The following is a 27,114-nucleotide window of genomic DNA, read 5'->3' as shown; positions in this document are numbered from 1 at the left end:
GCATAACTATTCACCCCCCAAAGTCAATACTTTCTCGAGCCACCCTTTTCTTTATGCAATGGCTTTTTTTCTGCCCACTCTTCCGTAAAGCCCAGCTCTGTGGAGTGTACAGCTTAAAGTGGTCCAATGGACAGATACTCCAATCTCTGCTGTGGAGCTTTGCAGCTCCTTCAGGGTTATCTTTGGTCTCTTTGTCCCCATCTGATCAATGCCCTCCTTGGTCTGTGAGTTTTGGAAGGCAGCCCTCTCTTGGCAGGTTTGTTGTGATGCCATATTCTTTCCATTTAATTTTTATTTATTTAATGGTGCTCTGTGGGATGTTCAAAGTTTCAGATATTGTTTTATAACCGAACCCTGATCTGTACTTCTCCACAACTTTGTCTCTGACCTGTTTGGAGAGCTCCTTGGTCTTCATGGTGCCGCTTGCTTGGTGGTGCCCCTTGCTTAGTGATGTTGCAGACTCTGGGGCCTTTCAGAACAGCTGTATATATACACTGAGATCATGTGACACTTAGAATGCACACAGGTGGACTTTATTTAACTAATTATGTGATTACTGAGGGTAATTGGTTGCACCAGATCTTATGTAGGGGCTTCAAAGCAAAGGGTGTGAATACATATGCAGGCACCACTTTTCCGTTTTATTTTTTTTGGAATAAGTTATTTTTTTTAAATTTCACTTCACCAATTTGGACTATTTTGTGTATGTCCATTACATGAAATCCAAATAAAACATCCATTTAAATTACAGGTTGTAATGCAACAAAATAGGAACAACGCCAAGGGGGATGAATACTTTTGCAAGGCACTGTAAATAAAGCCGAATGAAGCTACTGATACCTCTCACCAAGTCACCTAATGTCTTCCTATCGCCAGAAGATACCGTCATGAATTAACATGGAATGGACTGTCTTCTACTTTGGTATTATGGCGGTCCGCAAACCTACTGTATTGGCTGCGTATCAGCCTACTCTTCTGTAGTTTGAATTCATTAGGTTACACTTTATGAGGAAAAAAAATCCCTACCAACTAACAATACACCCATTAAAACCTCACCACTGTTCCACCACTTTGCCCGTATCTTATCAAACTCCAGGCCAGCAGCCTGGGAGGACTGGACACTATCGTTCAAAACATGTTGTAACTCTTCTGCAGTAAAATCTTGTACACACAAGTACTTCTACAGCTGCCACTACAACATCTATCTTCTGATTTTACTTTCCATTCCTGTGGTTGCTACAACATGGACTGTCAATGGAGAGCATTCACCTCACGTCATGTAGACGTAGTGTTCACGTCTTGTTGGCCTACACATCACATTTGTACGTCATGTGTCAGTTTGTGTACATTTATTATTAAAGATCTCACCATGAATGCCTTTACAAACATCTAGGCTACATGAAGTCTGTGTACATTATGCTTTTTATGTTTATTATTGGAAGAGTAAAAATCTATTTAATTTGTAGATTTAGCTAAAATAGGCATATCACCTCAAAAAAATGATTTGCAGCCGGCCACCATTACTGTGTAGACACAGTGCATTCGGAAAGTATTCACACACCTTACCTTTTTCCACATTTGTTACGTTACAGCCTTATTCTAAAATGGATTATAAATTTTTTGTCTTGTCAATTTCCACACAATACCCAACAACAAAAAATAAACGGATACCTTATTTACATAAGTATTCAGACCTTTTACTATGAGACTTTAAATTGAGCTCAGGTGCATCCTGTTTCCATTGGTTATCCTTGAGATGTTTCTACAACTTGATTGTAGTCCAACTGTGGTAAATTCAATTGATTGGACATGATTTGTAAAGGCACACACCTGTCTATATAAGGTCCCACAGTTGACAGTGCAAAAACCAAGCCATGAGGTCGAAGGAATTGTCTGTAGAGGTTCGAGATAAGATAGTGTCGAGGCACAGATCTGAGGATGGGTACCAATACATTTCTGCTGTATTTTATTATTAACTAGGCAAGTCAGTTAAGAACAAATTCTTATTTTCAATGACGGCCTAGGAACAGTGGGTTAACTGCCTTGTTCAGGGACAGAACAACATATTTTTACTTTGTCAGCTCGGGGATTCGATCTTGCAACCTTTCGGTTACTAGTTCAACGCTCTACCCACTAGGCTACCTGCCGCCCCAGCATTGAAGGTCCCTAAGAACACAGTGGCCTCCATCATTCTTAAATGGAAGAAGTTTGGAACCACCAAGACTCTTCCTAGAGCTGGCCGCCCAGCCAAACTGAGCAATTGGCGGAAAACGGCCTTGGTCAGGGAGGTGACCAAGAACCCGATGGTCACTCTGGCAGAGCTCTAGAGTTTCTCTGGGGAGATGGGAGAACTTTCCAGAAGGATAACCATCTCTGCAGCACTCCACCAATCAGGCCTTTATGGTAGAGTGGCCAGACGGAAGCCACTCCTCAGTAAAAGGCGCATGACAGACCGTTTCGAGTTTGCCTGGCACCATCCCTTCGGTGAAGAATGGTGGTGATAGCATCATGCTGTGGGAATGTTTTCAGTGGCAGGGACTGGGAGACTAGTCAGGATCAAGGGAAAAATGAAAGGCGCAAAGTACAGAGAGATCCTTGATGAAAACCTGCTCAGGACCTTAGACTGCGGCTAAGGTTCACCTTCCAACAGGACAATGACCATAAGCACACAGCCAAGACAACGCACGAGTGGCTTCGGGATAAGTTTCTGAATGTCCTTGAGTGGCCCAGCCAGAGCCTGGACTTGAATCGCTGCCAAAGGTGCTTCAACAAAGTACTGAGTAAACAAAGGGTTTGAATACTTATGTAAATGTTATACTTTTTTGGGGGGGATGGGGGTTAAAAAAAAATATAATTCTAAACCTGTTTTTGTTTTGTCATTATAGATGTGTAGATGGGGGGGGACTATTTAATCCATTTTATAATACGGCTGTAATAAATGTGGAAAAGTCAAGGGGTCTGAATACTTTCCGAATAGGGCTTTGAGTCCTATTTAGAAATTAGCCTAATCAAATAAAATGTATTTATATAGCCCTTCTTACATCAACTGATATATCAAAGTGCTGTACAGAAACCCAGCCTAAACCCAAAACAGCAAGAAATGCAGGTGTAGAAGCACGGTGGATAGGAAAAACTCCCTAGAAAGGCCAAAACCTGGGAAGAAACCTAGAGAGGAACCAGGCTATGAGGGGTGGCCAGTCCTCTTCTGGCTGTGCCGGGTGGAGATTTATAACAGAACATGGCCAAGATGTTCCAATGTTCATAGATGACCAGCATAGATGACCAGCAAACTATAGATTAGGCTGCCTTTACATTCGTTTCGTAGTACACAGTAATTTAACTGGTATGTGTTATTAATGCCCCATCGATTTATGTATAGGTGAGAAACTTGAGTGGCAGAAATTAAATACTATTATTTAAATGTACAAAAATGAATATGAAATGTAATTTATTTGTTTGCTTTTTTTTGTGCATTTTTTGCAACGCACTGTCATTTAGTATCTGAATGTGTATGTTATGAATGACAGAGGATTAAGTGTAACAATGGATTTTTGTATTATTATTATGACAATAATTAATAAAGTAAATACAATTAAAACAAATTATATTATCAATAGGTTATTATAAACCAGCTATTGGGAGTAAAAAAAATGTAACTCAAAGCATTATGTTGAAATATCCCAATGCCTATTAGTGATCCATAGTTGTGTTATTTTTAACCCATTTGTTTTTAGTGAGTACTAAATACTAATACAATTTATTTGATTTTCTTCATTTTTGGTTCAAAAGAAGCATGTCTTCCTTTTACATGGTAGGCCTACTGCTGGCAATTTGTTTATTTGTGTGTTTTTGGGGGGGAACCGTTGCATTTGATCTAAACATCATGGCAATTACTCCAATAGTAATTTTATGCAACATGCATCAATCTACTGTAAGCCAAATAATGCATGTACACAAAAAATAGCTGGGTCAAAAATGAACCAATTTGGGTAATTCCTGTAACCCAGCCCTGGGTCACTATAATACATACCCAACACTGGGTTATTTTGACCCAGCACTGTTGGGTTACGTAAATGTCCCAACACGTTGTGTTATTTGATTGACCTGAACATTGGTTATTTTGACCCAGCAGTGGGTTGCTTTTGACTCTTTTGCTGGGTTATTGTTATTCATGTATTTTTCCACCAAACACTGGGTTATTTTTTAAATATTTTCTGTGTTACAAGATCGATAATTCTGATTTAAAAAGCAAACTGCTTCTAAACAATAGCAATCAATGGTAAATGTTACCACACAGACCATTGTCAACATATCCTATTTGGTCAATCAATGATGAGAAGCGGATGGTAAATTGAAAAACATTTATTGATGTTTATTGACAGAATTGATGTATAGCCCAAAAATTATTTTGACAACATAGAACAGGATCATTAGATTTTTCAGGCGCAGGTGCAAAATGCTCTTCTCACTTAAACAGCAACCCCCCCCCCTAAAAGGAACAATACATAATTTTACATAAAGTGTTATAAAATCTCACCATTGATAACCCTGCTTCAACCCAGTAGCCTCTAAGTTAAAATCCTACACATTGTTTCATAATCATAGCTTGTACGCAATATAAAAAACGATTGAAACAATTTCATCCTGTAATGTTAAGAACGCTGTGTGCTAGGCCGCTCAGCTCAGGTTCATGGTTGATCTGGCATGTCCAATGCATTCCAAATGAATGCACTGTAAAAAGATGTTGAACTTAATGGAACCAAAATAGCCAACATCTTAAACCTTTTAAATGCACAATTAATAATTTGAAAAAAGTACACAAGAATTGAGTAAAAGTAAAGATACTTTGCCAGATAATTACAAGTAAAAGTCTTAAAGCATCTGATAATGTATGACACATGCCAGACAAGAAGTTCTTGTCTATCTGAAGACTACAACAGCTGATGTCCAAACACCAATGGATTAGTAGTACTACAATTGTAGTAAAATAATATCACAACTCCCTTATATTTCTACAGCACTTGTGAAGAAATGAATGTTCTCAGAAACCTAACTGCAGGGGACTCTGTGCCAGGTAGCTGGTACGCAACGGATTGTGAGAATTTCCATGCAGGGGAACATTGCTTGGGGGTAGTTAATGTCAAACAGATGAAAATATTTGAAACAGACATCAACTGCCCCAAGCAAGGTCCTGTTCTCTAGAGCCTCTCCATTCATTATGGTGAATGCCTGAGAGTAGACACAATTGTTGCCAAGAATGAGGACAAAAGTTAAGGTCTTTTGGTCGCCTGGTGACAAAGCAAAAACAGGTTTAGACATTTTTGCTAATTTCAAAGAATATATTACATTTACATCAGTATTCAGACCCTTTACTCAGTACTTTGAGTAAAGGGAGCTGCCGCTTTCAAGGAGCGGGACTCTAACCCGGAAGCTTATAAGAAATCCCGCTATGGCCTCCGACGAACCATCAAACAGGCAAAGCGTCAATACAGGACTAAGATCGAATCATACTACACTGGCTCCGGTGCTTGTCGGTTGTGGCAGGGCCTGCAAACCATTACAGACTACAAAGGGAAGCACAGCGAGATCTGCCCAGTGACACAAGCCTACCAGATGAGCTAAATAACTTCTATGCTCGCTTCGAGGCAAGTAACACTGACACATGCTTGAGAGCATCAGCTGTTCCGGACAACTGTGTGATCACGCTCTCCGCAGCCGATGTGAGTAAGACCTTTAAACAGATCAACATTCACAAGGCTGCAGGGCCAGACGGATTACCAGGACGTGTACTCTGAGCATGCGCTGACCAACTGGCTAGTGTCTTCACTGACATTTTCAACCTCTCCCTGTCTGAGTGTAATACCAACATGTTTCAAGCAGACCACCATAGTCCCTGTGCCCAAGGACACTAAGGTAACCTGCCTAAATGACTTATGCAGGTAATTCCAAAAGGTTCACATACTTTTTCTTGCCACTGTACTCTGCGACTTGATTGAGGGGTCAAACATTGTTCTTCAGCCATTCTTTCTTCTGCATGGCCCTCTCAGCAGAGACTTCTGACTGTTGAGCAAAGCAAAATGTTTTCAATGTAATAATAATAATAAACTTAATTTATGTGATTTACAGCAACAACAAAAAATCGCATTTTTAAAAGCATATTACAATAATACAGAGACATGACAACACACGTTACAAAGATACATAGGCAAAGCAGAAAATAAAGCATTTAAAGCAATTCTATAGAAGTGCGTTTTCAGGAGTCACTGATTCTGTAAGCCTTATCTCCTCTGGCATGCCATTACAAAGTCTAGGGGCCCTAATGGCAAATGCCAAGCCTCCTTTAGTTTTCAACCTAGACTTTGGAATGGTCATCAGTGCTTTGTCTGAGGATCTAAGGCTGCGCTTTGGGTCACAGAGAGAAAGAAGTTCTGAGATACTTTTGGTAGTGTATGTGGACACCTGCTCGTCGAACATCTCATTCCAAAATCATGGGCATTAATATGGAGTTGGTCCCCCCTTTGCTGATATAACAGCCTCCACTCTTCTGGGACGATGTTGGAGCGTTGCTGCGGGGACTTGCTTCCATTCAGCCTTAGGAGCATTTAGTGAGGTCGAGCAATGATAATGGGTGATTAGGCCTGGCTCGCAGTTGGCGTTCTAATTCATCCCAAAGGTGTTCAATGGTGTTCAGGTTACATTAGAGTCTCTAGTTTGAGAAACAGACGCCTCACAAGTCCTCAACTGGCAGCTTCATTAAATAATATCCTATGGTGGAAAATTGCAAGATTATGTTATAATGCTATTATTGCATCAAATGGTTGTTTTATTCAACAGAATAAAGGGTTGTTAGAACGCTCATCTGTGTTTGTTCTAATGAGGATGGGCCTCTGGGAGATAACACCGACAGGAGATTTATGCTGTCTTTTGGGTGATAAAACCTAAAGAGGTCACATTCCAGATCATGAGTTAATGTTTCTGTTCTATATAGTACCAGGGAGAGATGACCCCAGGGCCAGACCCTGGTCTGTACAATGAAAGGTAACTGTTGACACAGCAGATACTGTCTGCTGTGAATTATAAGTATCTTTCATACAAATCTTAACCTTGTGACCCATCCTATACATCTGTTCATCATATAGGTTGAAAGGGGTGAATCTTGGCTACAAAATAACTTTGTACTTTTGTCTCTGGGCTCTCAACGAATCATCTGCGCGTGATTCGTCGACCAGCCATCATTATCATAGAGCACTCAATCGATTCACTTTATATGTGTGCATTGTATTCTGCTCCCTTAATAAGTGATTAAAGATTTAGTTTAAGTATAACTCTGACTTGTGTGATAAGTTTGTCTCTCCTCATTTGATAAATGAACCACCACATTTGGGGATGGTGATGTGGATCTTCACTTGGTGACCGCTCCTGACAACCTGGGTAAATCGTGCACGAAGGATCCCTCAAACTTGGGATCTCAGGGAGACCTCACTTCGGGAATGAAGCGCCTTTGATCTGAGAGGCAGCGAGCCGAGTGGATATCACATCTCTAACTTAGTTTTTTTTTTAAATAAAGAGGTGAGTGAAACACGCAAAGTCAAGTTTTTTGAAAAGCCTCTGTTACGTAGGCTCTGAGTGTGTATTCCTGTGTGAGGGTGGCACCTTGGAGGCGTAAACAGGGCCAAGTCAGTGGAGGATGATCTGAGAGTTAGTCGACTCAAAGACACACATCATTGGGCGGTTGCGGGCGACCTAGAGCTGTCCTGACACTGAATTGATCACAGTGGGGATTGGTGCGGTCTGCAGGGGTGAGGGGCCAGGGTGACTGTAGGTTCTGTGTGAAGCACGGTACCTGGTGAAACCCTATTGGAAGAAGGACCTCATTCTGAAAAGTGTCTGTGAGACTATCTAATTGATCCTCATAAGTGGTGAATTCCAATTATTTTAAATGTGCTAGCCAGGTATGCCCTGGGTTTGGTAATTTAGCGTTAAATATCTAGAATCTGTATGAACTAGTTCATTTGTATGTCGTTTTCCACCTTCACCGCAATGTTTTTTTTGTATCTTATTCAATACCCCGTCCAGCTGGTGGCGGTAATGCAACATTAACATTGAATGCCAACCACCGTTAAACCCCATCGAAGAAGTACGTCAGGCGTTGAAAGGAAGTGCAATTGCGGACGCATATAACGTCGCCACTTACGTTGTTGCCAGTTATAAATATCTACGGATTGTTCAGTGCACATTCAGTTCGAAATTGTATACTTTTCTTCACACAGAATACAAAACTGTAATTTGGGCTGGACAACATGGCGCAGTTGGTATCCATTATGGAGGTTTTGGCTAAAGCAGCTGTAGCAGAAATTAACAAACGGGTTGATGATAGCTGTGCAGTTATACGATTGGAAATTACCCAAAGCCAGCGAGATATTGATGTACTGAAAAGGAAGTGTCAAATGATGGAGAGCGAGCTGAAGAAGACACGAGGACAATTCAGGAAAAAAGGTAGATGTGTATGATACATTTATGCTTCAGTTCGAAAACTCGGCTAGTCGAACCGAACGAGTGTACTCGCGTATTCCCTTAAGACCTTCGCTTGAAAAACAAGAAGTGGCAATAGTACTGTTTGTCCATTTTGTACGCCGTAGCCAGTATACACTTCCTCAAAATAGTCTGAATGAATCTAAGAACTCAAGAAATGTCATTAATATTGACGTTTTTGCCCAAGTTCTCAGTCGCTTAATTTTACATCTAAGAGGTTTGCAGTATTTTTCGATTAAAAAATGTACATGAAATCGAGTTATTTGATTAACAACAAATCAATACAGGAAGTACATGTTGGAACACAAGTGTATATATAAATAATATACAAAGGACAATTGGGCTAGGGGTTACAATATCACATTACACAAGGACCTTAAGGGACATGCATAGAATTATGTGTAACAGCTTTTTTGTTAGCAGAGTATTTAATGGTCTTAAAATACAGTTCTATTTCTTTTTGTAAGGTAAGAAGATGCTTGTAAATTTGCATTTGTGAATATAAAATTTGGCCAAAAGAATGAAATGAGTTACATAAAATTGTTTCAACTTATTTCTCTTGTAAGTAAAATATCCAAGCAGTACATCTGATCCACCTCTACGCAGACGACACTATTCTGTATACTTCTGGCCCTTCTTTTGACACTGTGTTAACAACCCTCCAGGCGAGCTTCAATGCCATACAACTCTCCTTCCGTGGCCTCCAACTGCTCTTAAATACAAGTAAAACCAAATGCATGCTCTTCAACCGATCGCTGCCTGCTCCTGCCCGCCTGTCCAACATCACTACTTTGGACGGCTCTGACTTAGAATATGTGGACACCTACAAATACCTAGGTGTCTGGTTAGACTGCAAACTCTCCTTCCAGACTCACATCAAACATCTCCAATCCAAAGTCAAATCTAGAATTGGCTTCCTATTCCGCAACAAAGCATCCTTTACTCATGCTGCCAAACATACCCTTGTAAAACTGACCATCCTACCAATCCTCGACTTCGGTGATGTCATTTACAAAATAGCCTCCAAAACCCTACTCAATAAATTGGATGCAGTCTATCACAGTGCCATCCGTTTTGTCACCAAAGCCCCATATACTACCCACCACTGCGACCTGTACACTCTCGTTGGCTGGCCCTCGCTTCATACTCGTCGCCAAACCCACTGGTTCCAGGTCATCTACAAGACCCTGCTAGGTAAAGTCCCCCCTTATCTCAGCTCGCTGGTCACCATAGCAGCACCTACCTGTAGCACGCGCTCCAGCAGGTATATCTCTCTAGTCACCCCCAAAACCAATTCTTCCTTTGGACGCCTCTCCTTCCAGTTCTCTGCTGCCAATGACTGGAACGAACTACAAAAATCTCTGAAACTGGAAACACCTATCTCCCTCACTAGCTTTAAGCACCAGCTGTCAGAGCAGCTCATAGATTACTGCACCTGTATATAACCCATCTACAATTTAGCCCAAACAACTACCTCTTTACCTACTGTATTTATTTATTAATTTATTTTGCTCCTCTGCACCCCTTTATTTCTGTCTCTACTTTGCACTTTCTTCCACCGCAAACCAACCATTCCATTGTTTTTTTAGTTTTTATTTTACGTGCTGTGTTGTACTCACTTCGCCTCCATGGCCTTTTATATTTTTATTTATTTATACATATATTTGTTTGCCTTCACCTCCCTTATCTCACCTCACTTGCTCACATTGTATATAGACTTATTTTTTTTATTTTTTTCACTGTATTATTGACTATATGTTGTTTTACTCCATGTGTAACTATGTGTTGTTGTATGTGTCGAACTGCTTTGCTTTATCTTGGCCAGGTCGCAATTGTAAATGAGAACGTGTTCTCAATTTGCCTACCTGGTTAAATAAAGGTTAAATAAATAAAATAAATAAATAAATAAAAATAAAATCTCTCCACAATAGTGTAAAATTTTCATAAATGTGTTCAATTAAATCTACTGATGTCTTGCCACAGTTTTCTTACATGAATACATTGACGAAAAAGATGTAACACCGTTTCTGGGTGGTCATTACAAAAGGTACAATTTGAGTTTGTTTTTCCTAATCTTCTTCATATAGTGGTTGGCAGGATAATATTTATGAATAATTCTAAAGGAAACTTCCTTAATTTTGTTAAGTAGGTATGTGTGTGGCAACATCCAAACTGTTTTCAACAGATATCAATAAATCCATTCCAATAAGGCATGACATAAGGTATAGATACAACATTTTGCTGAAACAAGGTTCGTATCGCTCTGTTGTTGAATGGACCAAAAGAGAAACAAATCTTTCCTACTGATGAGTCAACAGGGTTAATGGAAGGTAGACTCTGAGGGTCAGGTCTTGACACGTTCCTGAATAATAAATCAACACCTGAGGGAATGGCATCTAAAAAAAAAAATTGCAAAATCTTTGTGTTCCAGGGATCTGGTAAAGTGATAAGAATTCCTTAAGTAAAAGACCCTGAAAAGACATGAAATCGAGTCGTCTGTCGTTGAATGACATACTTTGACGAATCCCTACAGCTGACTAATCAACGACGAAGGGGCGTAGACTTCGGCTCCGAACTTCGGCTTGCCTCCGGAAAAAAATGTGCGCACGAACAGCCGAAAAAAAACTTACTCGAAGTGCAAAACGAACAAAGTCAATGTCATAAGATGTACGAACTCTACCGACCTGTTTGTTGGGAAGCATGCCTATATTCGTGTTGACAGAAGATTGCAACCCTACCATTACCCTTGTTTACACAGTGCTGCACTGGGGTTGGACAGCATGTCTATGTAGAGCAAGACACTTTGGCGCCAGTGCTCGGAAAACATGTAAATCCAGGGATGAGAAATGCGTTGTACTCCAAATGGTGTCTGTGTTTGGAAGATTATTGGTGGCCATAGACTTCATCTCTGGCCTAACACCCATACCAATTTCTCCTCCCAAAGACCAGCTTCTGGTGCATTATCACTTAATCAAACAATCCCAAAACTAGATGCTCCTCTGAAGTACAATAATTAATTGGTCATTTTAAATGTGTATTTTGCCATATTTAGACATCCTGTGTTTTAGTAAAGTAAACTACAGTTGAAGTCGGAAGTTTACGTACACTTAGGTTGGAGTCATTTAACTCGTTTTTCAACCACTCCACAAATTTCTTGTTAACAAACTATAGTTTTGACAAGTCGGTTAGGACATACGCACAAAGTATGAAACAAGTAATTTTTCCAACAATTGTTTACAGACAGATTATTTCACTGTATCACAATTCCAGTGGGTCAGAAGTTAACATACACTAATTTGACTGTGCCTTTAAATAGCTTGGAAAATTCCAGAAAATTGTCATGCCTTTAGAAGCTTCTGATAAATTATGTCAATTAGCCTGAGTCAATTGGAGGTGTAGCTGTGGATGTATTTCAAGACCTACCTTAACTCTTTGCTTGACATCATGGGAAAATCAAAAGAAATCAGCCAAGACCTCAGGAAAAAAAAAATGTATCCCTCCACAAGTCTGGTTCATCCTTGGGAGCAATTTCCAAATGCCTGAAGGTAACACGTTCATCTGTACAAACAATAATACGCAAGTATAAACACCATGGGACCACGCAGCCGTCATACCGCTCAGGAAGGAGACGCGTTCCGTCTCCTAGAGATGAAGGTATTTTGGTGTGAAAAGTGAAAATGAATCCCAGAACAGCAAAGAACCTTGTGAAGATGCTGGAGGAAACGGGCACAAAAGTATCTATATCGATAGTAAAACGAGTCCTATGTCGACATAACCTGAAAGCAAGGAAGAAGCCACTGCTCCAAAACCGCCATTAAAAAAAGGCAGACTATGGTTTGCAACTGCACAAAGATCGTACATTTTGGTGAAATGTCCTCTGGTCTGATGAAATAAAACTAGAACTGATTGGCCATAATGACCATCGTTATGTTTGGAGGAAAAAGGGGGAGGCTTGCAAGCCGAAGAACAGCATCCCAACCGTGAAGCACAGGGGGGCAGCATCATGTTGTGGGGGTGCTTTGCTGCAGGAGGGACTGGTGCACTTCACAAAGTAAATGGCCTCATGAGGAAGGGAAATTATGTGGATATATTGAAGCAACATCTCAAGACATCAGTCAGGAAGTTAAAGCTTGGTTGCAAATGGGTCTTCCAAATGGACAATTACCCCAAGCATACTTCCAAATTTGTTGCAAAATGGCTTAAGGACATAATTCAAGGTATTGGAGTGGCCATCACAAAGCCCTGACCTCAATCCCATAAATTTGTGAGCAGAACTGAAAAGGCGTGTGCGAGCAAGGAGGCCTACAAACCTGACTCAGTTACACCAGCTCTGTCAGGAGGAATGGGCCAAAATTCACCCAACTGATTGTGGGAAGCTTGTGGAAGGCTACCTGAAATGTTTGACCCAAGTTAAACAATTTAAAGGCTATGCTATCAAATACTAATTGAGTGTATGTAAACTTCTGACCCACTGGGAATGTGATGAAATAAATAAATCATTCCCTCTACTATTATTCTGACATTTCACATTCTTAAAATAAAGTGGTGATCCTAATTTTTACTAGGATTAAATGTCAGGAATTGTGAAATACTGAGTTTAAATGTATTTGGCTAAGGTGTATGTAAACTTCTGACTTCAACTGTATATGCACTGAACTTGATGCTTTAAGCGCGCTGTTTGATGAAATATTTAAGACAAACGACTAGATGGGGTCGGACTGTAATTGATTTAATTATGCCAGGTGCTGTGTTAAAAAAATCTGGCATTTGTTTAGGAGAAACAACCCCTATTCCCTCAACCCTTGTTTTCTTTACATGACACAGGTATGCATCACATGCACTTGACCAATAGGGCCTGACCTACAGCATATCATAATTATATCAGTAAATTGGTTATAAAACTCCGACACTGATACTTAACAGAGAAATGGATGCAGATGGTGTGAAACTCAATTGGGAAATGTTTGGTTGCTCAGGAGGTAAAGTGTAGCTAAGTCATTTGTGAAATAAATGACTAGTGGAAAATACTGGAGATCAAGAAAAAGGTAAGGAGCAAGCTCTGCGTGCATATTATGTGCCAAACGGGTGCTGTTAGATTAAAATATAATTGACCATTTGGAACAATACTAAATAAATTAAGCGTACCAGAGTAACCATTGTTGGCCCTTTGCTGTAACAAAGACTAAAAACAGTCACATGCAATTGTAGACATGGAACGGTTTATTATTCAAGGGTCGATTTTTTTATTTATTTTTTTTTTAATGTTTTTTTTTAAACAAAAATTTCAACTAATGAATGACTTGTAAATCTGTGTGATGACATGGACAAATTGATTGATACAGTAGCCTATGTAAGTATTGATAGGCCTAAATTAGTATTAGGACTTAACAGGATGCACTCTTAGGCCTACAGCTTGGTGGTTATACAAGGCTTATATACTAAGCCTACTAATGGCACTACTTAATGATAGTAGTAATAAACAATAAGGAGATAAAGAAAGAGGGTTTATTATAAATACACATTTCTGACCATTTGGAACAGTGTAAACACTAAGTAAGTAATACCGGCTAATGTTCTAATGAAAAATTCTAAAGCCTTTACAGCATAGCAAATATTAAAAACAGCCGAATTTGTGAAACTGTTTATCTGACATGTGGTAGTGAGGCTTGGTGCTCACGGAATCAGTAGGCTATTAAACAAACTCACAGGCAACAACACAAGCAGGCGCAGTCTTATTTCTGTAGATATTAGCCTTATTCTAAAATGAATTAAATAGTTTTCTTCCCCTCAATCTACACACTACCCCATAATGACAAAGCAAAAACAGGTTTAGGAATTTTGCTAATGTGATTTATTTATTTATAATACATTTACATATGTATTCAGACCCTTTACTCAGTACCTTGAAGCGATTACAGCCTCGAGTCTTGGGTATGACGCTACAAGCTTGGCACACCTGTATTTGGGTCATTTCTCGCATTTCTCTGCAGATCCTTTCAAGTGCTGTCAGGTTGGATGGGGAGCGTTGCTGCACAGCTATTTTAATGTCTCTCCGGAGATTTTCGATTGGGTTCAAGTCTGGGCTCTGGCTGGGTCACTGAAGGACATTGAGACTTGTCCGCTTAAGGTTCTTGTCCTGTTGGAAGGTGAACCGTCGCCCCAGTCTGAGGTCCTGAGCGCCCTGGAGCAGGTTTTTGTCAAGGATCCCTCTACTTTCCTCCGTTCATCTTTCCCTCAGTCCCTGCCACTGAAAAACATCCCCACAGCAAGATGCTGCCACCACCATGCTTCACTGTAGAGATGGTGCCAGGTGTCCTCCAAACGTGACGCTTGGCATTCAGGCGAAAGAGTTCAATCTTGGTTTCATCAAACCAGATAATGCAGTTTCTCATGGTCTGAGAGTCATTAGGTGCCTTTTGGGAAACTCCAAGCAGGCGGTCATGCCTCTAACTGAAGAATGGCTTCCGTCTGACCACTACCGTAAAGGCTTGATTGGTGGAGCGCTGCAAATATGGTTGTCCTTCTGGAAGGTTCTCCCATTTTCAAGAATAACTCTGGCGCTGGCTGAATGACCATCGGGTTCTTGGTCACCTCTCTGACCAATGCCCATGTCCCCTGATTGCTCAGTTTGGCCAGGCGGCCAGCTCTAGGAAGTCTTGGTGGTTCCAAACTTCTTCCATTTAAGAATGATGGAGGGGCCACTTCTTGGGGACCGTCAACACATCTGTCTCGAAGTTCTACGGACAAATCTTTTGACCTCACGGCTTGTATTTTACTTTGACATGCACTGTAACCTATGGGACCTTTTATATAGACAGGTGTGCCTTTCCAAATCATGTCCAATCAATTGAATTTATCACAGGTGGATTCCAATCAATTGAATTTACCACAGGTGGACTCCAAGTCAACGATGATCAATGGAAACAGGATGTACCTGAGCTCAGTTTTGAGTCTCATAGGTATTCAGACCCTTTGCTATGTCAATAAGGCATCTGTTTTTAATTTTAAATACATTTGTGAAAATGCCTAAAAACCTGTTATTGTTTTGTCATTATGGAGTATTGTGTGAAGATGTATTATTTAACCTTTTTATTTAACTAGGTAAGAGAAAAATATTATTTACAATGACGGCCTACCCTGGCCAAACCCGGACGATGCTGAGCCAATTGTGCGCCGCCCTATGGGACACCAAATCACGGTCGGATGTGATACAGCCTGGATTCGAAACAGGGACTGTAGTGACGCCTCTTGCACTGAGATGCAGTGCCTTAGACCGCTGTGCCACTCAGAAGTGGAAAAACATTAATTTAATCAATTTTAGATTAAGGCTATAACGTAACAAATTGTGGAAAATGTAAAGGTGCAAAAATACTTTCCAAAGGCACTGTAAAGTGAGGATTTATTAATAAGCCATGCACATTTAACAGTTGGGCTGTTGATTATAGACCTAATTAAGTTAGGGCTGGACGGTATACCGTATTTTATGATATACCAGTATTGATGCACGGACCGATTTTAGGTTTTTGCTTTACCTTCTATAACGGTGTTTGTTAAATGTGGTACACCGTGTGTAACGTCCATTTTTATAGTTTACTTTGCTACTTGAGTAATCTCTCGCCATGCCGCTTTTCACACAGACGTAGCCCCGCCCCCTGTCACTCAAGGAGCGCATTTGTTTCTCTACCACCAGACACATGTGTTCAGTCTCTACAGCACGTGACAATGCTGTTTTCACTTTGCTTCTTAATATAAATCCACCAACGTTCTATAATTGCACTATTAGTTTGTGTTTCTTACATCTGCAAACAGCTAATTTGACCTTTCTTAGAAAGTTGGGCCTAATGCTAATCGCTAGCTAGCTAATACATGTACTGAGTCAGAGCAAACGTAACTAACTATACAGCCTGATAATACCAGTGATGGTGTAGACTTACAGTACTAGTCAAAAGTTTGGACACTTACTCATTCCAGAGGTTTTTTTTCTTTTCATTTTTACTATTTTCTACATTGTACAACAATAGTAAAGACATCAAAACTATGAAATACCACACATGGAATCATGTAGTAACCAAAAAAGTGTTAAATAAATCAAAATATATTTGAGATTCTTCAAAGTAGCCACCCTTTGCCTTGATGACAGCTTTGCACACATTTGGCATTCTCTTAACCAGCTTCATGAGGTAGTCACCTGGAATGCATTTCAATTAACAGGTGTGCCTTGTTAAAAGCCAATCAGTTGTGTTGTGACCTGGTGGGAGGGGGTATACAGAAGATAGCCCTATTTGGTAAAAGACCAAGTCCATATTATGGCAGGAAGAGCTCAAATAAGCAAAGAGAAACGACAGTCCATCACTACTTTAAGACATGAGGGTCAGTCAATGTGAAACATTTCAAGAACTTTGAAAGTTACTTCAAGTGCAGTTGCAAAAACCACCAAGCACTATGATGAAACTGGCTCTCATGAGGACCACCACAAGAATGGAAGACCCATAGTTACATCTGCTGCAGATAATAAGTTCATCTGAGTTACCAGCCTCAGAAATGGGCAATTATCTGCACCTCAGATTGCAGGCCAAATAAATGCCTCCGAGTTCAAGTAACACATCTCAACATCAAATGTTGAGAGGACACCAATAAGAAGAGACTTGCTTGGGCCAAGAAACATGAGCAATGGACGTTAGACCCTGTGGAAATCTGTCTTTTGGTCTGATGAGTCCAAATTTGAGATTTTTGGTTCCAACCTCTGTGTCTTTGAGACACAGAGTAGGTGAACGGCTGATCTCTGCATGTGTGGTTCCCTCCGTGAAGCATGGAGGAGGTGTGAGGGTGCTTTGCTGGTGACAATGTCAGTGATTTATTTAGAATTCAAGGCACACTTAACCAGCATGGCTACCACAGCATTCTGCAGTGATACGCCAGTCCCACTATGCGCAAACAGGACAGTGAACCAACACACCACCAGGCTGTGTAAGGGCTATTTGACCAAGAAGGAGAGGGATGGAGTGCTGCATCAGATGACCTGGCCTCCACATTCACCCGACCTCAACCCAATAGAGATGGTTTGGGATGAGTTGTACCGCAGAGTGAAGGGAAAGCAGCCAGCAAGTGCTCAGCATATGGGAACTCCTTCAAGACTGTTGGAAAAGCATTCCATGAAGGTAGTTGAGAGAATTCCAAGAGTGTGCAAAGCTGTCAAGGCAAAGAGTGGCTACTTTGAAGAATCTCATATGAAATATGTTTTCATTTAACACTTTTTTTCATGTGTTATTTCATAATTTTGATGTCTTTACTATTATTCTACAATGTAGAAAATAGTAAAAAATTATGAAACACTGTACATCTGCATGTTTTTTTTTTCATGTTTTTTTTTCTTTGTGCAACAGTATCTTCTAAATCAAACAGGAATACGCGAAGCAATTATGTTAGCTACAAGAAGTAGCTAAGAGAACATTCAATGTAGCCAAAGATTATAGGGTCCCCTACGAAATACTTTTTAGCACTCCACAATAACTCCTCCCTGGCATTTATTTGTTGTCATGTCAAACACTGTATTCCAGATTGCCCACTATTCTATTCTAACTATAGAATTTGAATTATCATTATATTTCCATGATTCCAACAGTTCACCCAAGTGTTTTGCTCTAAATCGCAATTGCAACATTTGGTTAAAAATATGGCCTAGATTGTTTGCCCATATCATGCAGCCCTAGGTGGCAGTGCGGAAATGATCTCATGAGTGCAGGAATACAGAAATGTATGAAAATGCAGAAAAATTATTTTTGGTTGAAGCTGATTTGAACAGCATAAATCAATCAGAAAAGAGAAACTATTGAAATCACTTAGAATGTATGTGTTTCAAACCTAGGGTCGGTCACACACTACTCATGAAGCAAATTTATTACTTTTATTTTTCTAAAATATACCATCATACTGTAAAAAAATAAAAAATATGCCATGATATGATACTTTGGCCTAATAAAAAATAAAATGCTGTGTTATGATATTTTGGCCATATCGCCAAGCCATAAATTAAGTTGGTTTCCGCTCTCCTCACTTTTCTTAGACAATTGAGGTGAGGGCTGTTTTCTCATCTCCTAACTCCACTGCTGCCTCCGCCACATTGTTCTCAACACCAATATGCTGGCTAACTTTGCTATAGCAACATGGTCTAGGAAAAGGCTGCAATTAAACAGCGCACTGATTCAGAACCGCGGACAGGGACCTCTCCAACGTGGGAGAAAGCGTGTTTTGTTATAAACCAATATTATTTTTATTAGTGTTGCACCATTGTTCTTATGTAATATAACCATATACAATTTCAGTAGCACGTCTTAGGGTGATGGACTGTGCCAACCCACGGCCTCCACAATGGATCAGTCCACTCAGACAGGCACAAATCAGACCGGTGTCTTGTAAACCATGATTATGTAATTTTTTTGCTACCGTTCGACTAAAGAAGGCTCAGTCAAACAGCAGCCTTTCGAACAAACCATCGACCAGTTTAATAAATGGGGTCAGCCCTAAACTCATTTCTCATTCCTGGATTGAGGTATGTTTTCTGAGCCATATCTCATACTGGCACCGCAGTGTCTTGATCTACACAGTCATGCTGTCTGACCCCAGTGCAGCTCGGTGTAAACAAGCGTAACGTAGGGTCGGAATCTTCTGGCAATTATTAATGATAAATTCATTGCACATGCAAAACCCAAGTGTGTGTGAATAGCCATAATATTTGACTGAATACAATTATTTTGCAGTTCTTTACCCCATGGCATCAGAGAGATCTTCATATCCAGTCAAGATTGTTTTGAACAAGCAGAAGAGTAAATCACAGTGGGGAGATGGAGAGATGGCTGTTGAAGAGGACTCTCAACCCCAGGTGTGATACATCACCTTTTACAATTACAGAGACCTGACCTCTTGGATCAATTCTGTTATTGGAATATCAGGAGAATTTAGAGCTTTTGTGTGATTCATGGATATGAGAAGTGTTAAATATGGTGTGTCCCAGAGTGATAACCTCAGTCCCCTGTTACAGCCTACAGATGTGGAGCAGAGAGCGGAGACTGAACCCATACTGATCAAAGATGAGGAGACAGCAGAGGATGTGTGGAAGACTGACCCTCAGGAAGAGCTCAGGATCACTGGAGAGGGTGGGTGCGACCATAAGTGATACTGCTCTGTCTGTGAAAGTGTGGGTGTGGTGGTATGCACGTTCCAAGTTGCTTCATTGGTGTTTTATGTTCTGGCATATGGAGTACACGTACACACACAGTCAATTCTAAAGCACCCATGTTTTGCAACTGTTAAGGGTCTTTTATAATGTTTCTTTTATGTTTATCCCAAATCTTTAGAGTCTGTTTCCAAGCCTGGGCAACCACCATCCTTTGAGCAACGGCACTTTGAGGACTTCATCCCACAACCCAACATATCTCCTGAAGACTCAGTGGAACATTGCCCCAATTCTGATGGTCCAGAGGAACCAGACACACCCCGGCTCGCGTCTACAGAGGTGTGTAGCACAGAGCAGCACCAGCCAGCCGAGGATGAGGACTCACAAGAGCTAGTGATGGTGAAGGATGAGAAAAAGGAGGAGCTGGATCAGATCACAGCCCTGGCAGGACCTGACCAGTTTGTCATGGATGAGACTGATGGGCAGCTGTGGACCTCTGTGGATCCAGGCAGAGAAACTGACCCTGATGGCCACCCAGATTTCTCCTTTCATGCCATAGAGGAGTACTCTCAGAATATCTCAATTTTCCCATCTCATAGTGGGCTTCCATCCCTTCCTACTATGACAGATGATGGAGGGCCATCACTTCACTCTATAGGGAAACCACATGCTGACATGCTCAGTGCAGCAGCACACATGAAAAGACATGTCAGGACATTGGCTGATGAGACTAGACAGATGCCAGAAGGACAGAGCAGTGAGATGCTGAACTCAAATAATGATGGAAATAGTTTAGCTCTACAGCCAAGGCAGCATCAGCACAGCGCTTCAGAATCAACAGTGAGAATGAGTGAGTGCATGACAGGGTCAAACATGGCCACCACCTCCACCTTCTCTGGATACAGCCTGAGTCGCAGTAGTTTTAACATGGTGAAGAGAATGAGGACTCAGTGGAGGTCGGGCGGCACCACCGGAGAGAAACCGTACACCTGCGAACAGTGTGGCAGGAGTTTCCCCAAGCAGTACAACCTGATCAGACATGCTGTGGTCCACAGCGGGGAGAAGCCCTACAAGTGCACACAGTGTGGGAAATGCTTCACCCAGCGCTCCAGTATGAAGTCACATCAGAGAACTCACATAGGAGAGCGTCCGGTGTCTCAATATGGGGTAGCCGCATACCCTGGGGATCCACACACAAGTTTAATGTTGTCTCAGACGAGATGGAACAAATAAAACATGGCATAGCTTGTCTAACACTTTCTGTGAAAATGTGGTACAGCAGGTGTTTTGAGACATTTTGACACGCTTTTCTTCCTAATTGATTTGTGAAATGGTTTTCATGTTTGACTGTTGACAGCTCCACAGTTTCATTTGAACAACCTATTTACAACTTAATCAGTCAAATGTTATTTAATCAAATGTATTTCTAGAAATAGTCGATCCTGCGCATTTAGATAAAGAAAACATATAGTAGCCATTTAGTATGTGTTGTCTAGTTAGTGTTTGTCTATCTGGAACAATTTCTTGCTACAAGGGACAGTCTCGTATCAAGTCAGGTTAATAACTTAACTTTATTTCTTGCAATAACTTTCAAAAAATATAATTCAAGGTAATAAAATGTTTCAGTTCAACAGCGTACATGTTACATGTACAGTGCCTTCAGAAAGTATTCATACCCCTTGACTTTTTACAGCTTGAATTTAAAATTGATTAAATTAATATTTGTTGTCACTTGCTTTTCACATAATACCCCTTAATGTCAGTGGAATCTTATATTTAGAAATGTATACAAATTAATTAAAAATGAAAAGCTGAAATGTCTTGAGTCAGTAACTGTTCAACCCCTTTGTTAGGGCAAGCCTAAATAAGTTCAGGAGTAAACATTTTCTTAAGTTGCATGGACTGTGTGCAATAAGTGTTTAACATTGTTTTTTTAATGACTACCTCATCTCTGTACCCCACAGATACAGTTTTGTGTGGGGTACAGTCGAGCAGTGATTTTCAAAAACAGATTGAACAACAGACCAGGGAGGTTTTCTAATGCCTTGCAGAGAAGGGCACCTATTGGTAGATGGGTAAAACAAAGCAGACATTGAATATTATTTTGAGCCTGGTGAAGTTATTAATTCCACTTTGGATGGTGTACCAATATACCCGAGTCACAACAAAGATACAGGCGTCCTTCCTGACTTAGTTGCCGCAGAGGAAGGAAACCGCTCAGGGATTTCACCATGAGGCCAATGGTGACTGTAAAATGGCTGTGATAAGAGAACTGAAAATGGATCAACAACATTGTAGTTATTCCACAATACTAACCTAATTGACAGTGGGATAAAAAGGAAGCCTGTACAGATAAACAATGTTCCAAAACATGCATCCTGTTTGTAACAAGGCACTAAAGTAAGTGCTTACCAAGAAGCCAGTGAATGTTCCTGAGTGGCCGAGTTATAGTTTTGACTTAAATGTACATGAAAATCAATACCAAGACCTGAAAATGGTTGTCTAGCAATGATCAACAACCAATTTGACAGTTTATTATTTTCAAAATCCTGTAATGTGCAGAATCCAGGTGTGGATAGAGACATTGATCAATGAGATTACAACCTATAACCTACCCACTCAAAAAAGTGTTGTGTTATCACTATGCTTTCAACCATCTAAAAGCACATCCAAATTCCAATGGAAAAACTGTCTGATTTTTGGTTTAGTTGTTACCCAAATGTCTATCAATGCGCTTTCAACCATTTTAAAAGCACAGCAAAGTTGAAATTGGAACACAACGTCAGATATTGTTTATTTATACAACAGAGTAATGTGTTATCATGGTGCTTCATTAATAGCAGAACTAAATGACCTGGATTACATTAAAAGTACATGATGCAAGTGATCAATGCTGTTTGAGATTCTGCACAGATTATTACAGCAATGTTGAAGTTCTCCACAGACCTACTATGACATATGCATGCTATCTTGAACATGCATGCTTTGTGATTACATTAGAATAAATGTATAGTTACAATAACCTTAAAATGTGGCCATGGATGTTGTGGTAGCAATTCTATAGGAAGAGAGAAACTGCAGATTCTTTTAAACAACACTTTATTATAAGATTTGCAAAAAATGAGAATCAACCATCCACTCAACAGTGCATAGTTGAAAGCTCAATGAACAGTGTTGGTTCTCACCTTTTATAGAGAAGTACTTTTTTTTGTATGCATGGCAGTCAGCAGATAGTGTGTAAAAGGCAATTAGTTGTCTTTTACAGCCGTCCGGCTATCAACCTTGTGCTAATTGCATTCACAACAGCAAACACTATAATGTGCTCCTTTCTGCAAGTTTCCATACATGTGACTTTCTGTAGATAGTAAACTCAAATGTCACATGCTGCAGTCGCACCCAAAGGGACCTTAGCAGTCTTAAGTCCCACAAAGACAAGTTTGTATCAGGTTAGAAAACACAGCAGCATATAACAAGAGACATTCTTTAAACAGTAAAACTTGGGATAGCATGACTAATTATGTAATTTTACACAATATTTCCTCGCTTTTGAGACATTCTAAATTTTAAGGTTAAGTGTTACATTAGTTTGTAAGATGGCCTTAACTTTAGGCTATTTACTGTACTACAAAAGCAACATTTGAATTGTGTTTGATTGACAAGGCAACCAAATAGAAACATTTAAAGGATATGTACTATACCTGCTTGGATAGTTCCATCTGAGCCACTGGCTTAACTCCATTCTGTAACTTTTATTTTTGTTGGAGATGTGAATCCAACATATAATTGGTTAACTTATCAAGTTAACAGGCTATTTATTGTATTTCAAAAGTGATATTGTGTTTGGTTGTCAACACACCCAAATACAGGAGGCGAGAGAGTCAGCTTTGGGAGTGTGGAGAAGAGCAGTTTTGGTTGAGTGACCTGTCTTGAAGCCTGACTGTTTAGGGTCAAGAAGATCGTCCTGAGAGAGATAGCGAGAGAGTTGGTCAGAGACAGAATGCTCAAGTGTTTTGGAAAGAAGGGATACCGGTCTGTAGTTTTTGACATCAGAGGAGTCAAGTGTTAGTTTCTTGATGAGCGGAGTGCCTCGGGCCATTTTGAAGTCAGAAGGGACGCAACCAATGATCAGGGATGAGGGAAGTGAGGAATGGGAGAAGGTCTGGAAAAGGGGATGGGGTCAAGTGGGCAGGTTGTTGGGCGGCCAGACCTCACTAGTCACAGTATTTCAGCTGGAGAGAGAAGGGAGAAAGAGTTCAAGGCGTAGGGTAGTTCTGTATGAGTGAGACTAACTGACTCAATTGGCTGAGTGAATGAGGAGCGGATGTCATCAACCTTCTTTTCAAAGTGGTTGACAAAGTCATCCACAGAGAGGGAGGAGGAATGTGGTGGAGGATTGAGGGAGGAGAAGATTCAAAATAGTTTCCTAGGGTTAGTGGCTTGAAATGTAGAGTGATAGAAAGTAGCTTTGGAAGCGGATGCATAGGTAGAGAGGATGGAGTGAAAGGATGAAAGGTTCTCTGGAAGTTTAGTTTTCCTCCATTTTCGCTCAGCTGCCTGCAGCCCTGTTCTGTAAGGTTGCAATGAGTCACTCAGCCACGGAGCAGGAGTGAATGGCCGAGCCAGCCGGGAGGAAAGGGGACAATGCGAGTCAAAGGATGCGGAAAGGGAGGAGGGTAGGGTCAAAGAGACAGGAGGGAGAAGGATTTAGCAAAAGGGAGAGATGATAGGGTAGAAGAGGAGAGACTAGTGGGAGAGAGAGCGACGATTGCGACAGTGCATGACCATCTAGGTAGGGGCTGAGTTGCTAGTGTTGGAGGAGAGGGAGACACAAAAGGAAAAAAAGTAGTGATCAGAGACCTGGAGGGGGTTGTAGTGAGATAAGTAGGCGAACAGCCTCTAGTAAAGATGAGGTCAAGTGTGTTGCCTGCCATGGGAGGGGACTGGGAAAGGGTGAGGTCCAAAGAGGCAAGGAGGGGAAAGAGAGAGTTGGAAAGAAAGAAATTGAAGGCAGACATCGGGAGGTTAAAGTCGCCAAGTACGGAGAGCGGTGAGCCGTCATCAGGAAAGGAGCTTATCAAGGTGTCAAGCTCATTGAGGAACTCTCTAAGGGCACCTGGTGGGCGATAGATGGCAATAATGTTAAGCTTGAGTGGACAAGTGACAGTGGACAGCATGGAATTCAAATGAGGAGATGGACAGGTGAGTGTGAGAGGAAAGAGGTGAAAAGAGTAGCACTGTTCCACCCCTGCAACGACCAAATGCGAGAGAGCAGCTGGAATAGCAGTGTTCTCTGGCGTGATTCGTTCTCTATCAGGGCCAAAAGTCACGGGACTGAAAGGCAGCATAGGCTGAGATGAACTTGGCATTCTTGACCACAGATCGGCAGTTACAAACGCTGCCAGGGACCAGTAATTCCACATGGGTTGTGCGTACAGGGTACACTAAATGATACCTTTTTAATTTATTTATTCAATTAGGCAAGTCGGTTATGAACAAATTCTTATTTTACAATGACGGCCTACCCCAGCCAAACCCTCCCTTAACCCGGATGAAGCTGTGCCAATTGTGCGCCGCCCTATGGGACTCCTGATTATGGGCGGTTGTGATACAGCCTGGGATCGAACCAGGGTCTGTAGTGACGCCTCTAGCACTGAGATGCAGTGCCTTAGACTGCTGCGCCACTCTGGAGCCCAAAAGGGTTGCAGCCAAGTGGTGGGGAGCATCTGTAACGCCTATAAGGAGAGGAGCGAACGGGTATAGAGAACACACACATAGTTGCCAGACCTAGTCTGGCTTTAATTCCAGGTTGTCTACAAATTAATAATTGATATGTTGGATTCACGTCTCCATCTCAACCAAAAATATCCCATAGGTGGTGCTGCCCAGCCTATTGTTGTCCCCCACAATAAAATCGGGGAGGGAACTGTGACTCTGTGTCCGTAAATTAGTCACACGCGATATCTCAGAAAGCACTGGCTCGATTTTGAAAAAATGTTTTTGACAAAAAATGATGCGTCTTGCCTGCATCATTCGTAGGGGAAGACATGTTTACTGTTGCCTTGGGGCTGTACATTTTGACATTTTATAGTTTTTCTCCAATAGTTAACTGTTTTCAAACACTCTACAGAATAAAACCTACTTCCCTCTCTTTCTGTTCCTTTTCCCTCCCTATGGTTTCTCAGAACTAGAATTCCTGAAGCATCGCCTTGACAAGATAGCTTCTTATTCCTCAACATCAATATGCATTCCTGGAACCTCGCGGCAGGTAGCCTAGTGGTTAGAGCGTTGGGCCAGTAACTGAAAGGTTGCTAGATCGAATCCCCGAGCTGACAAGGGAAAAATCTGTTGTTCTGCCCCTGAACAAGGCAGTTAACCCACTGTTCCTAGGCCGTCATTGTAAATAAGAATTTGTGCTTAACTGACTTGCCTAGTTAAATTAATACAAATAAATAAATTGTTTGGGCTCCAAACCTTCTCAGGTGTGTGCATTTATCTACGTCTGCCACACTGTCATAGAGACTGGATAACTGGCTGTGTTTTAGGTCCAAACAGTCTGGTGAGTGTGTCTCTGTATACTGTATTTTCTTTGATAATGCAATCTTCCAATTTCCATGCTTGTTTTTTGATTATTAATTGATTCATCACCATATTTTACAGTATGGTGTTATTTTCTGCTTGTGTATTCTATTTGCATGTCATCCAACAAATGTAAACTCCTGGAGTTTGCTAAATGGCATTGGCATTTGGATTGGAACCGGTGCTTTGGTATGATGAAAATAGAGATATTTTGCCACCTGTGTGTAAATCAGCTATAATGCATGTACTATGCAATAGTTAGGGGAGACTGGGGGCAATTGTTACAGTTTTGTCTTTTAATCTATTGCTCAGCGATCACTTTAACTAGGCCAGTAATTTATTTATTTATTAACTTACATCGGTCTCCTAATCATTCATACCGTTTATATGTCTGTACTGTACATAAGATGGTCGGATCACAATATTGATTTTAATCAGGAAAGTCCAGACGTTACATTTGCCCCTGTGCCAGAGGCAATTGTAACAGTAGCTGGAGTCAAACGTAACACCTAAAAAAATAAATCCACTTAACTGAATTATATTATGATAGACGATATTAATATTTTGATGTACGTAACCAATAATTACGGTAACACCCATGTTTGTGCATGACCGTTCGGTTCCTCTCGACATCATCTGTGCCCGGTTTTCCAAAAGTATCTTAAGGCTAATAAGTTCATCGTTAGAAATATGAACTTAGCCTTAAAATGCTTTTGGGAAACCGGGCCCAGAATAGTCTTATGGTGCCCAGATCATATCTGTTTACTACTTATTTAGCACTCTACAGGACCCCAAGGCTATTTCAAGTTAGAATTTGTATAAGTCATGTATAA

The 27,114-nt window shown here is 40.8% G+C and overlaps 1 protein-coding gene across 1 annotated transcript; it reads left to right on the top strand.

Moving 5' to 3' along the window:
• The first annotated feature begins 8,151 nt into the window (after positions 1-8,151).
• Positions 8,152-21,522, top strand: LOC139560375 (uncharacterized). The gene is made up of 4 exons (XM_071377084.1): positions 8,152-8,496; positions 19,290-19,411; positions 19,571-19,685; positions 19,887-21,522. Exons 1-4 carry the CDS (start codon positions 8,301-8,303, stop codon positions 20,936-20,938), a joined length of 1,485 nt encoding a protein of 494 aa, XP_071233185.1. The 5' UTR covers positions 8,152-8,300; the 3' UTR covers positions 20,939-21,522.
• Positions 21,523-27,114: the final 5,592 nt, after the last annotated feature.

Source organism: Salvelinus alpinus, chromosome 30 (assembly GCF_045679555.1).
Source record: "Salvelinus alpinus chromosome 30, SLU_Salpinus.1, whole genome shotgun sequence".
Classification (NCBI taxonomy): Eukaryota; Metazoa; Chordata; class Actinopteri; order Salmoniformes; family Salmonidae; genus Salvelinus; species Salvelinus alpinus.
Note: the sequence above shows the minus strand (reverse complement) of the source record. Positions and strands in the feature narration are given on the sequence as shown.